The sequence below is a fragment of the Loxodonta africana genome, chromosome 2, assembly GCF_030014295.1.
Source record: "Loxodonta africana isolate mLoxAfr1 chromosome 2, mLoxAfr1.hap2, whole genome shotgun sequence".
NCBI lineage: Eukaryota > Metazoa > Chordata > Mammalia > Proboscidea > Elephantidae > Loxodonta > Loxodonta africana.
Genome location: NC_087343.1, coordinates 12,601,929 through 12,615,972, shown reverse-complemented (window position 1 = coordinate 12,615,972; position 14,044 = coordinate 12,601,929). Strand labels below are relative to the sequence as shown.

The 14,044-nt window shown below is 52.4% G+C and overlaps 1 protein-coding gene across 1 annotated transcript in view; it reads left to right on the top strand.

The window, feature by feature from the left end:
* The first annotated feature begins 5,927 nt into the window (after nt 1-5,927).
* Nucleotides 5,928-14,044, top strand: part of SLC6A19 (solute carrier family 6 member 19) — a 43,591-nt gene continuing 35,474 nt past the window's right edge. The window contains exon 1 of the mRNA XM_064270605.1: nt 5,928-6,548. Within this exon, the coding sequence (XP_064126675.1) occupies nt 6,347-6,548 (202 nt within the window). The 5' untranslated portion in view covers nt 5,928-6,346. The remainder of the gene's footprint in view (nt 6,549-14,044) is intronic.

Here is a 14,044-nt window from a genome sequence, read left to right as displayed (position 1 = left end):
AGAGACAGCCATTACGATAGAAAAAGGCATTCGAACAGGCGTTTCACCAGAGGATAGCTGAATGGCCATTGAACGTATGGATGGTGCCCCTCGGCTTGGGTCACCAGGGGAATACGAACTATAACAACAATGAGATTCCAGTGGGACTCACCACAAAGGCTGACGTTTTAAAAAGTGGATGACATCAAGTCGGGCGCAATGCAATGCAATTCTGACACTAACTACCCGGAGCTGTGTTGGCTTTCACAGGTTAAGGGCAGACTCCCCCACAGGACTTCCCTCACCTCAAACACCAGCCACAAGCTGATGGTTCCCCAGGGCCGTCTGCACTTCTAGCCAGCTGGCTGCAAATTTGGGGGTTCTGACTACTTTCTCAGGACACCAGCTGCACGCTTGGGGTCCCCAAGACAGTTTCATTTCTGATCAACTATTTACAAATTTAGAGGTTCCCATACACCCTAGGGTTTGATAATTCCCTAGAAGGATTCACCAAACTCAGGAGGCACTGTACTTACGATTTTAGCCGTATTACAGCAAAAAGGACGTGAAAGAAGAGCTGCGTAGGGCGAGGTCTGGGGTGAGGTCCTCAAACACAGAGCTTCTGTGTCTCTCCCAGTAGAGTCAGGACATGTCATCCTCCCAGTACATTGATAATTTGTCCATCAGGAAGGCTCACCTGAGCTTTAGTGTCCAGAATTTTTATTGGGATTTCATTATGCAAGGATAATTGATTGAATCATTGACCATGTGATTGAACTCAATGTCCAGCCACCACCCCCCCCACCCCGCTTTTCCTGGAAGTCGAGCTGATCACATGGTGGGTCTTTCTGGCATGGCCAGCCCCCCATGAGTCACCTCATTAGCATCAACTATCAGGTGTGGTCTGGAGCTCTCCATGGATAACAAAGACACTTCAATCACTTAAAAAACTCCCAGGGTTTAGGGGTTACCTTCCAGAAACCAGGGACAAAGGCCAAATTCTTTGCGTAAAGTTAATTTTTCACCGTACAGTTGGTGAGGGTTTGGAGCAACTGGAACTCTTGTACTTTGCTTGGGATGGAGGAGGGGATTAATTGGTTCAACTATTCTTGAAAACAGTTTTCAATGCATGCCCTGTTATTGATGTTGTTAGGTGCCGTCAAGTCAATTCTGACTCACAGGGACCCTATTTACCACAGAACGAAACACTGCCCAGTCCTGCACCACCCTCACTATCGTTGCTATGCCTGAGCCCACTGTTGCAGCCACTGTATCGGTCCATCTCGTTGAGGGTCTTCCTCTTTTTCACTGACCCTCTACTGTACCAAGCATGATGTCCTTCTCCAGGGACTGGTCCCTCTTGATAACTTGTCCAAAGCAGGTGAGATGCAGTCTCACCATCCTTGCTTCTAAGAAGCGTTCTGGCTGTACTTCTTCCAAGACAGATTTGTTCTTTCTTTTAGCAGCCCATGCTATATTTAATATTCTCCACCAACACGATTCAAAGACGTCAGTTCTTCTTCAGTCTTCCTTATCCATCGTCCAGCTTTCACACGCATATAAGGCATGCCCTAGGATCCAGCAATTCCATTCCTGGGTATGCGTGTATCCAGCAGAAACACGGACTGATGTGTGCCAAGACACAAGTATAGACATTCGTAGCAGCACTGATTAAATGGCCACCAGCTGGATGCTGGTCCAGGAACAGTAGAACAGATGAACAAATTGTGGCACAGCCACACCAGGGATACTGCACGGTAATGGAAACATACGGACGAACTCCTGGCAAACCACCACGGGTGTATCTCACATAGTACTGAGTAAAGGAAGCCAGGAACAAAAGGTACAGACTGTATGATTTAACTTTTTTCAAGAGTAGGCGAAACTAAGCTAATGGTTTCTGTGGGGGAGGGAGAAATAGGGCTTGGGAAAGAGCAGGGGCTCCAGAATGTTGTTTCATTTTGTAAATATTCACTTTGTGAATATTCACCAAACTGTAAAACAATAACAAAAAGATGCCTATTCAAATACATTTACCACAGCCATATTTACAATGGGGAGAAACTGAAAACAGAAATGGCCAGCATTAGGGAAATTTTCTATAATAAATTATGGTCTATCCACTATGCTGAACACTTTTGATGATAACATTGAAGTGATATTTAAAGGAAATTTTTAATAAAAAGAAAATACTCAAGACATAATAGTAAGTAATAATAACACACAGTCAGTATAATTTCAACTGATGAGCGTGTATATCAGATAGATAGGTAAGTAGGTGGGTAGGGTAGGTAGGTAGGTAGCTGCCTTCAAGTTGACTATGACTCATGGAGACTTTATGTTAAAAAGAATGAAATGTTGCCCAATTCTGCATCATTTTCACAACCGCCAGCATGTTCAAGTTCATCGCAGTGGTGGGTTGCTACGTGTCAGAATCGACTTGACGGCAGTGGGTTTGGGTTTTTTTTTTTTTTTTTTTGGTTTTATACTTCCTCATTATTTTCAGATGGCTAATCAAGTTAGTTCATCTGTTCCCCTGGACTATTCCTGCATTTTGAAGGAATTTGACATTTGCCAGGGAGATCACAGACGTGGTCCCTGGATAGCCGTCTGGGAAGGGAGGACCACAAGGGCAACTTTTCGTTTCCCCTTTGTCCCAGCAGACCCACAATCTTCTGCCCAGATAGTTTTCACATCTCAAAACTCACTCACGGGCTCCTCGCTCTTGGCATCTGGAAATCAGGAAACTGAGTGACAGCCAGGGGAGAAAGGGTATCACCCAGGTCCCAGGGGCCTCCTTCAGCCAGCAATGGGATGCTGTGGACAGCCTGTGAGACCACGGATGCCCCAGATGTGTGGTCTGCCATCCCCAATCCTTGGCTCCCCTGCCTCCAGCTAGGCAGGCTGCGTTGGTGAGGGCAGCCCTTCTACTGACCGTCCTGGATCTGTGGATGGCATGACAGGTCTGATAGCTCCTCCGCTCATTCAACACGCACAAATATTGACTGAGAGCTTATGAGGCATTGGGCACTTTTCTCAGAGTTCAGATCTTATCAGTAAACTAAGGGAACAAAGATGAACACCCCAGTAGGTCTTACAGCCTAGAAAGGAAGAGAGAACAGAAACAACCAAATAACTAAATAAATTGCACAGCCTATTAGAGGGAAAGAATGCTACGAGAAAAGAAATGTAGAGAGATGGATGGCCTGGAGAGGGGGGAGTAGAGAAGGGGGCAGGCAGAGCAGCCTGCAGCATTATGTGGGAGACCAGGCAATGGGGTAGGGTCTGGTCCAAGACCGGGAGGTGGGAGGGAGCCCACCAAGTGGACACTGTGGGAGAGGGCTCCGGGCAGAGAGCTCTAGGCCAAGCAAAGGACCTGGAGCAGGCGTAGGCCTGCAGTGTTCAAGGACCATGAGGGGCTTGTGGGCTGGAGTACGGGAGAGGTCATTCTTCTCTGTGGGTGACACTGCAGCTGAGGAAGGATTCTGAGCTAGAAGTGGGTATGCAAATCCATCACTTTGCATTTGCTCAGCTCCATGGTCTCGTGCCTGGCCTCCACGCCTGGAGACAGTCTCTCTCTTCAACCCCTCTCTGCAGCGTGCAGCGCTGCATCTGTTCCTACATCTGAGAGCCATCAAGATCCCAGGGGCCTCCTTCAGCCACCAACGATATGCCGTGGACAGCCCTTGAGACCATTGATGCCCCATGAGACCAGAGATGGCCCCAGAGACCATGGAAGGCCCAGGAGACCAGGGATGGCCCAGGAGACCAGAGATGGCCCAGGAGGCCATGGATGCCCCAGGAGACCATGGACAGTCCATGAGACCATGGACTCCCCAGGAGACGATGGATGGCCCGGGAGACCACGGACAGCCCAGGAGACCACGGACCGCCCAGGAGACCACAGATGGCTCAGGAGACCACAGATGGCTCAGGAGACCAAGGATGCCCTAGGAGACCAAGGATGCCCCATGGGACCACGGATGGCCCATGAGACCACAGATGGCCCAAGAGACCACTGACACCTCAGAAGATGACAGATGGCACAGGAGACCATGGATGGCCCAGGAGATCACCGATGCCCCAGGAGTCCACAGAGAGCCATGAGACCACGGCCTCACACAAGCAGCAGCGATAGGATCTCAGAGTTCATTGTGCCCCAGGCAGCAAGGCCAGAACTGACAGTAGAAGACCCCAGCTTCAACCTCACTGCCCTCTGCTCCACACCTGGCTGGCAGCTGTGTGCAGCTGTAGTTCTGTAGCAGGAAGGAATGGTACTAGCATTTCACCTGAACCCCCTTTCAGCAGGCCGATAAATTGGCAGCCAGGTCCAGGGTTTCCTCATGTTTTCAAGTTACTTGGGGCTGCCACCTGCTGTTATCTCCTTCGTCCAGAGTTTCTGCTGGCTCTTGCAGTGAGCGCCTTCTTCAGCTAATGTGCAGCTATTGGTTTGGAGTACCTGGGTGGTACAAACAGTTTACATCTTCAGCTGCTAATGGAAAGGCTGAAGGTTTGAGTCCACCCAGAGGCACCTCAGAAGAAAGGCCTGGTGATCTATTTCTGAAAACTCAGCCATTGAAAACCCTATGGAGCACAGTTCTACTCTGAAACACGTGGGCTCTGCCTGATTTGTCTGCAGAATTTCTGTCTCTCCCCTCAGCCCTCCTGCCCTCCCTCTCCCCCCACAGCTAGCCTCATCTCTCTCGGGTCTCCTGTCTTTGCCTCATCTTCCCTCCTATCCAGCCCAGAGCCAGAAAAGTGTTCCCTAATGCAGTGCTCACCATGCCTCCTTTCTGCCCCCACCCTTTCCCAGCTCCCCACTGTCCTGGATCAAAGGCCAGGCTCCTTAACATGCTTTTGCCTGAGCCCTCTCTCCTCTCCCCGCTTCACCTTGATTATTCAAATGAACACCAGTGGGAACTAACTCTGATCTCTGGCTGGATGGCGCTGGGCCGCTGGGGGCTGACGGTGCAGCCTGTGGCCAGTATCCTGCGTCTCCACTGTTGCAGACTGCTAATGAGACAGATATGCCACAGACATCAAGAACAAGGCCGGTTGATTCCACGGGGGCCGTGGGGTTGGAAGGGACACAGTGCAGGAGGGGGCTGGAGGGCACTCAGAAGAGCTGACCCCTGACAGCTGGGTGGAGGCCCTGGGGAGAGAGCTTCTAGAGGGGAGACTACGGGAATGTAGGCGTGCGGTCTTGCCAGGCAGTAGGCTGATCATGTGGGAGATGTGAGGGCAGCTGGGACAGATGGCACAGAGGCCAGATAGATGGGGACCCCCATCCCACCCACTGCACCAAAACCTCAGTGCATGAAAGCTCTCTCTGCTTCTGGGCTCTCCCTGGCATCCCTGGTCAGTGCTGTAGAAGAGGGCTTTTTGGCAGCTGACTTCCTGTGTGTCTACCTGGCTGTCCTCTCTACTCGGTGGGGTCAGGATCCCCATATCCCATCGTGTGTCCCAGTGCCCAGCTCAGGGCAGCCCCATCACGGTTCTCAGTCACCCAGGGTCACCCCGAGAGGCAGCAGATCCCAAGGAGTCCCAGGACAGTGTCCGGTGCTCCAGGAAAAGCCAATGGGGACGGTCTGTATCCCTATAATGAACCAGGGTGCTGTAGGCCCAGCCTGGGGTCCCACTTGGGGTGCTTTCAGGTGGGATCCGAAGTGGCCCTGGGTGACCCTGGACACTGGCGGAGTTCAGAGCTGTTCGAGCAGCTCTTTGGAGCCCAATACTCAGGCAAGGAGGGCCTGTGCAGAGCCGGTTCCCTGTGATCAGGCAGGGGCTGCTCCCAGGGGTCAGGGCTCCTATCCTCCCCTTGGTCTGGAAATGAGAAGGGGGCGTCTCCCCACCCAACCCACCCGCCAGAGCCTCCTCCTCTGGGCAGGTGGGGGTGTGTCTGGGGCAGTAGTGGAGGCTCCAAGGGGCTGGGGCTGGTGGTGGAGTCAGCGTCCTGCTGAGCCTGGCCTTGCAGACTACGAACTGGCATGCCACGGGGCCAATAGATATGGTCTGTTTGCCTTGATCTCTCTCCTGCGACTGCAGCAGCGCCCCTGTGGCCTAAAGGGTGGAGAGGGGGCTGCACACCTGTGAGTGCGTCCAGACAGGGAGGGGCCGCGTTTCCTGCTAGTGGCCTTTCACGTCAGCAGGCGGCTCCCTGGCCCCATGGGTGGGCGTGGGCGCCTTGCAGATAAGGCATAAACAGTCCTGCAGACTCACCGCTACAGATTTGCTGACGCTTTCTTTCGGCCCAGGTGCTGGTGTGAGGTGCCAAAGGTTCTCTATAAAGGGCCAAGGAGCCAGGCGGCAGCCACTTGCCCTCTCTCACTGCTGCCCAGCCTGCACTGTCAGCCAGCCAGAGACCACCATGGTGAGGCTCGTGCTGCCCAACCCGGGCCTGGAGGACCGGATCCCATCCTTGGCTGAGCTGGAGACCATCGAGGCCAAAGAGGCCTCATCCCGGCCCAAGTGGGACAACAAGGCACAGTACATGCTCACCTGCGTGGGCTTCTGTGTGGGCCTCGGCAACGTGTGGCGCTTCCCCTACCTCTGCCAGAGCCACGGAGGAGGTAGGACCCGGGGGCCACTGGGCAGGTGGGCAGGCCGCAGAGGAGGTAGGGCCCCTGGGCCACGGGGCGGGCAGGCAGGCCCAGGCAGGGCAGGGGAGGGCAGACCTCAGAGTCCACAGGGCAAGGGGGGCACAGCCCACGGCAGGGCAGACCCTGGGGTCCACAGGGTGAGAGGGGCAGGCCCACAGCAGGGCCAAGGGAGGGCAGGCTGGCGTGCTGCAGTGCCCCTGGGCATAAACAATAGGTTCACACCTAGGTCCCCACTGAGCTCCCACCCTATCCACAGATGGAGAGAGGATATCCAGAGGGGCAGGGACGTGCGAAGGCCACCCAGACAGCGGCGGTGAGCAGGACAGGCACACACTGCACAGAGCACTGCTGCCAGCTTCTCCTCGACCCGCCGTGGGCGAGAGTGGGAGTGTAGATGGCACAGGGGCTGGGCCAGAGGGCGAGGACTGCTGACATCTGCACACACTCATGGTGCCTCGGTCATTTGTGTGGGTGGGGGTGCCCAACATCTGTACACACTCCTGGTGTCCTGGTCATTTGTTTGGGAGGCTCAGGCTCCAGAGAGGCACCCACCCTCTAGGACTCAGAAGTCCTGGCCCTGTGCCGAGAGTCTCCCCGAGAACGAATCTGACCTGGGAGTAGGGCAGAACAGAGAGTCTTCCTCTGGATGGGGCCCCCTCCTCTGAGCATAAGAAGGCACTGCGACAAGTACCGGCCAGCCCTCCCTGCGTCCACCTTGACTGGGTGCCACTGAGCCCTCCGTGGGTGATGGCGTGTCCATCCTGTAGAGTGGGAGCCGCCAGGCAGGGGCTGGTGACCACAGCCCCCTCTGCTGGACCGGTGTACCACCCAGCCCCTGAGGGCCACCTCCAGAGGCCTCTGAGAGCCCTGGCCTGGGAGCCAAGGAAGTCGGCTATGGCTGTGGCTGAGGCCTGGGGCCATCAGAGGAAACTCAAAGTGCATGTCCCAAGTCGACCTGAGGTTGCCTTGGCCAGTGAGCTCCTGGCTTAGGGCTCGCTCGCTGCTCAGTGCATTCATGGTGGACGGGCTTGCGGCTTTCAATCATCTCTTTTTGAGTGACACGTGCTCTGTAGCCACGTGATTTAATAGGAGTCACTTGTCTTTCTAATGTTGAAGAACATGGGCTTTGTGATGTAAAAGTGCCCTAAAGAAGAGCTGACAGTGCTGTCCCTGGGTAACCACACCTCTACCTTCCTGGGCTATCAAGGAGGTGAGAGTTGGAGTGTCCAGGATGCATGCTTTATAAATGCCTGTTCAGACAGACAGAGGGACACTGGCCACCTGGGTTCCGTCTCCACGGTGGTGCCGGAGGCGGGGGGCAGGGAGGGCCCCCAGAGCCTGCATGTTATGAACCTGTGTGGACCCTCAGGGACCCACTGGTCAGCTCAGAGCTGCAGAGCCAGCTGGAAGCCTCCACGTCTCACCTTGTGGTTCTCCCTGGTGAGAGATTTTATGCCTTACCGTCCCCCTTCACAGCAGCTGGCACCTGCCTGCCCCTTCTTACTGGAATTTTCTGTGACGGAAAACCCAACCCTGTGGGGGTCCCTGGCCACCCTGCACACAGCATCCACATAGTTCTAATTAGAAGCTGAGCAGAGGGAACAGCCCAGAGAATTCCTCCTGCAGCGGGTGGAGGAGGGCCATATCCGGTTCTGCTGCACCACAGGTTCCCTTGGAGGGCTGCAGAGTTTCTGGGAGGCAGCGAGGGGGCTCACGCTGAAGAGGAGGACCTGCTTTGTGAATGGAGGCATATGCTTATTCTCCTCGCCCTCTCCACCCAAGAGAGAAGGGCTGATGCCCAGGAGCGATTTTCATTTAAATTCTTCTGATTTCAAGAAGGCTAAAGAGAACAGACCCCAGGAACAAGCCCTCAGGGACCTGCAGCCTAGCTCTGCAGGTCGGGAGGCACCTTGCCTTAGGAAGAATTCATCCATGGGAGATGCAGGGCTTTTGGGGTACAAATGTGCCTTCTGGGTGGCAGCATTGAAATGTTGCCTCCAGACACCTCAGAGGAGACCATCCTTGCTCTCACTCCATCCAAGAGGGGTGTTGAGGCTGGGCCCACGCTGGGTTCTCACTGCCCACCACAGAGCATCGCCGACCCCCAGCCACACTCAACCTGCCCCGTGCTGCCAGCACAGACACAGGCTTCTGCACTTCCTCTAGGGGCTGCTGGCTGTGGGCACCGATGGCTCCCAGTGGGGCCATCTCTCCTGTCCGTGCACACCAGGTGTCAGCTCCACAGGACACCTGGGAAGAAACTGTCATCAGAGAGGGTGTCTGAGAATCCGAGAAGACCCAGCAGGCAGAAATTGTTCTCAGAGTGACTCCACAGTGTGCACAACCCAGCTCCCTCTGCACCCCAAGCTCAGAAATGCCTTTGGCCTTTTCCAAGGGCCCCCACAAATTACAGGAATGTGGCCAGAGCACCCCACACTCAGCCCCACCAGGCTGGGGTGCCCAGCGACCCTCCCTGGGGTGTGGGCCAGGCGAGGAGGCAGATCGAAGGCCCCTAGTGCGCCACTTGTGGGATCCTTGGCGATCTCCTTCTGGGGACCTGGCTTTTCCTTCCGGGGTCCCAGGATTGTCTCCCAGGCAGAGCCCCTGGCAGCTTCTAACACCTAGAGAGATGGTGTTTCCTACCTGTGTCCCAGGCCACCCACACCAGGCTGAGGTCACCCAGATATCCAGCAGACCCCAGTTCTACACATAGACGCCTCTGCTCAGGCTCAGTCCAGACCTCCTTGTCCCACTTCACCAGCCTGGTTCAGGGGTGCCCCTCCACCACCCTGGCTCAGGGCCCCCTTCTGCCAGCCTGACTCAGGGTCCTAGCTCCACCAGCCCAGCTCAGGGTCCCCCTCCCCCAGCCTGGCTCAGGGACCCCCTCTACCAGCTGACTCAAGGATCCTAGCTCCACCAGCCCAGCTTAGGGGTCCCTGTCCACCAACCCAGCTCAGGCACCCCCTTTGCCAGCCCAGCTCATAGTCACCCTCTGCCAGCCTGGCTCAGGGGTTCCATCTCTGCCAGACAGGCTGAGGGGTCCCCCTCTACCAGCCTTGCTCAGAGTGACCCTCCACCTTCCCAACTCAGCGGTCACCCTCTGCCAGCCTGGCTCAGAATCCTCCTCCACCAGCCTGGTTCAGGGTTCCCAGTCAGTTGGCCTGGCTTAGGAGTCCCAGCTCCACCAACCTGGCTTAGGGTTCCCAGCTCTGTCAGCCTGGCTCAGGGTCCCCATTCCATCAGCCCAGCTCAGGGCCTCCATTTCGTCAGCCCTGCTCAGGGTCCCCATTTCGTCAGCCCTGCTCAGGGTCCCCATTCCATCTGTCTGGCTCATGGAGTCTGGCATGTCCCAGCCCCAGATGCCCTGTCCTTGGTGAGGTGCCTTCCCTCTCTTTTCTCCTCCGTCTCTACCCTCGAGATGGCTCGGCTTCTGCTCAGTCCAGGCAGCCACCCTGCACACTTCTCCTGTTCCCTGTGCACTAGGAGCTCCCTTCACTGAAAATGAGGGGCCTCTGTGAGCGCCCTCCCAGGACCTGCCATCATCCCTCACCGCAGGGACCTGATCCCGGGTCAGAGGTGACTGTCTAGTCCTGTCAAACCTGGGAGGCTCCTTCTAAGGACATGGCAATGTGGACAGCTGGGCACTGCCCTCATGAGAGCACCTTTGGGTGGGGCAGTACAGGGCTGGCGGGGGCTTTAGGTTCTCCCCATGCCCCCCACTCCGCCAGTCGATGAAAACAACAGTGACCTCTTCCGTCCCCAGTAGCCCCTCCCCCATGTCATGGATTGAATTATGTCCCCCAAAATATTTGTCAGCTTGGTCAGGCCATGATTCCCAGTATTGCATCATTGTGCTCCATTTTGTGATTGTAGTTTTATATTAAAGAGGATTAGGGTGGGATGTAACACCCTTACTAAGGTCACATCCCTGATCCAATGTAAAGGGAGTTTCCCTGGACTGTGACCTGCACCACCTTTTATCTCACAAGAGATAAAAGGACAGGGAGGCAAGCAGAGTGTTGGGGATCTAATACCACCAAGAAAGAAGCACCCAGAGCAGAGCTCATCCTTTGGACCTGGGGTTCCTGTGTGAAGTTTCTAGTCCAGGGAAGACTGATGACAAGGACCTTCCTCCAGAGCAGACAGAGAAAGACTTTTCCTGGAGATGAAGCTCTGAATTTGGACTTGTAGCCTACTAGATTGTGAGAAAACAAATTTCTCTTTGTTAAAGCCATCCACTTGTGGTCTTCCTGTTACAGTAGCACTAGATGACTAAGACACCCACAGACATCACCCTGCAGCCCCACCTATAGGAAAACATGCAGTGGCCCTTAAGACGAGAGGGTGTTTTTGCAACCTGAAGAGAAAGTAACAGATTGGAGCCTCCTTAAGGATGCCCAACCCTGACTACCAATCCTCATTTGCTAAAAACTTAATTTGCCTCCAGTTATCTTCAGGATAATTTGGGGGTCTTCTAAAAAATAATTAAATCATCATTTACTTTATCCTTAACTTTAGGTTATGAGAAAATTAAAATACAAGAAAGTAGAAATAAGATTGCAAAGCATTCACTTAGATGAAATAGTTATTACCATTGTGCCCTATTTATCGTGAGTGTACACGTGTACATACACACACGTGCACACACACGAATGGCTGACCCATTTCAAACCAAATTATAGCCATCAGGCACCAAATGCTTTGATCTATTGCTACAGAAAATAAGCACAAAGCTATTTTTATAAGAATGGTTTGATGAAATTTACAATAAATCCCTAATAGCATAGAAAACTCAATTGTTAAATTATCTTTATAGGAGATTTTTTAAATAACTTAAATCAAATTAAGGTTCCCATATGACACTTGTCTAAGTTCCTTTTAGGCTAGAAAAGATCTTTCCCCCTTTTTGTTGCATGGCATTAACATTTTTAAGAGATCACATCACCTAGAATGTTCCATGTTTGGGGTTTGTCTGATGGGTTCATTGGCACATCCCTTAACTGTAGCTCTGTACTTCTGAGATCCAGAAATTATCAAACAACATCATTAATATCATATGTAAGTAAAATTTTGCTGAAGAGCATTCAAAAGTGACTGCAGCAGTATATCCACAGGGAACTGCAAGAAATTCAAGCCAGATTCAGAAGAGGACGTGGAACCAGGGATATCATTGCTGATGTCAGATGGACCCTGGGTGAAAGCAGAGAATACCAGAAAGATATCTACATGTGTTTTGTTAGCTATGCAAAGGCATTCGACTGTGTGGATCAAAACATTCGACTGTGTGGATAACACTGCACTTAATTGTGCTCATGAGGAACCTGTGCATAGATCAAGAGGCAGTCATTAGAACAGAACAAGGGCATACTGTCTGTTTCAAAGTCAGGAAAGGTGTGCGTCAGGGTCGTATCCTTTCACCATACCTATTCAATCCGTATGCTGAGCAAATAACCCGAGAAGCTGGACTATATGAAGAAGAACGGGGCATCAGGATCGGAGGAAGACTCATTAACAACCTGGGTTATGCAAGTGACACAACCTTGCTTGCTGAAAGTGAAGAGGACTTGAAGCACTTACTGTTGAAGATCAGAGACCACAGCCTTCATTCAGTATGAATAACATGCCAACATAAAGAAAAAAAATCCTCACAACTAGAACAATAAGCAACATTATGATAAATGAAGAAGAGTTTGAAGCTGTCAAGGATTTCTTTTTACTTGGATCCACAATCAACACCCATGGAAGCAGCAGTTGAGAAATCAAAAAACACATTGCATTAGACAAACCTGCTGCAAAAGACCTCTTTAAAGTGTTGAAAAGCAAATATGTCACCTTGAAGACTAAGGTGCGCCTGACCCCAGCCATGGTGTTTTCAATCACCTCATATGCATTTAAAAGCTGGACAGTGATTAAGGAAGACCGAAGAAGAACTGATGTCTTGGAATTATGGTGTGGACGAAGAATATTGAACATACCACAGACTTCCAGAAGAATGAACAAATCTGTCTTGGAAGAAGTACAACCAGAATGCCCCCTAGAAGCAGGGATGGCAAGACTTCGTCTCACATACTTTGGACATGTTGTCAGGGGGGATCAGTCCCTGGAGAAGGACATCATGTTTGGTAAAGTAGAGAGTCAGCAAAAAAGAGGAAGACCCTCAACAAGATGGATTGACACAGTGGCTGCATCAATGGGCTCAAGCATAACAATTATGAGGATGGCACAGGACCAGGCAGTGTTTCTTTCTGTTGTGCGTGGGGTTGCTATGAGTTGGAATCGACTCGATGGCACCTAACAACGACAACAGATCAGGAAGCAGGCACTGGGAAACACAAGTGGGCACACTTCCCAGGTGAGGCAGTGCCCTTCAACTGGCATCAGCTAGGGTGAAACATAATTCTGCTTGTTCCATGATAAGTGATGTTTCCATTAACTTGTGTGGGTTTGCCTTCGCAAATTACAAACTGCTCATTATTGAGTGAGCAGTTTGTATTTCGAGCTGATTCATTCTTACAACCACACTACAAGAAGAAATTGATGCAATAAATTATTGAGCATCCTAGCAGCCTTGGTAGAGCAGTGGTTAAGAGCTTGGCTGCTAACCAAAAGGTCAGCAGTTTGAATCCATCATCCGCTTCTTGGAAACACTGTGGAGCAGCTCTACTCTCTTCTACAGGGTCTGTATGAATCAGAATCGCCTCAATGGCAAATTTTTTTTTCCTAACCCAGAGCAAGCACACCTACCCTAGTGGTGTAGGTGCCATTGTAGCGGTAATATTAAAGTACTGCTGTTTTTTTTCATTCACTTGGGTTTTAAAAATAGATACATAGTATTGTGTTTTTTCTGGGGGAGTGTGGGTAGAGGAAAAGGGATTGCAAATGAGAGTTAGCTGGGCCACCGCTTTGGTGTGAGAATTCCTCCCTCTGTCTTCACTATCTATCACTTCTCCAAGCCCTGCACCCTGCCCTTGTCCTTCCGGCGGAGGGCCGCACATGGATTCTCCTCCATTCGCACCCCGCCACCCCCCTCCTCGTGCCCACTCCTAGGGCTCTGCTTGTCTTTAAAGAGCAGCTTCTATTTCTTGACCAAACAGCACACCGCCCTCCAGCCCTCAGGAATTGTGATTCAACTCTCCGCCTTCCTATTTATTTCTGTATTCTGCATGCTTCCCAACACGACTTTGTCCCTCCTGCCCACTTAAGCAGTTATTTCAGTCTTGCCGCAAGAGTCCTGAGATCCAGGCTTCGGTGGAAATCTGATGTGAGAGATTCAAGCATCTGGACGATCTGTGGCCAGGACACGGTGCAGCTCGGAGCCTGGGAACCAGAGTGTCGGAGTGTTCAATTCACAAGGCCGGTGCAGCTGCTGACCTCCAGCATCTGCGGATGTCTCGTGGTGGAAGGTTTCGCAGCTGCAGACTTTGCACTGGACCATTTTCCTGTGGCCCCTGCAGCAGAGAGCAAGG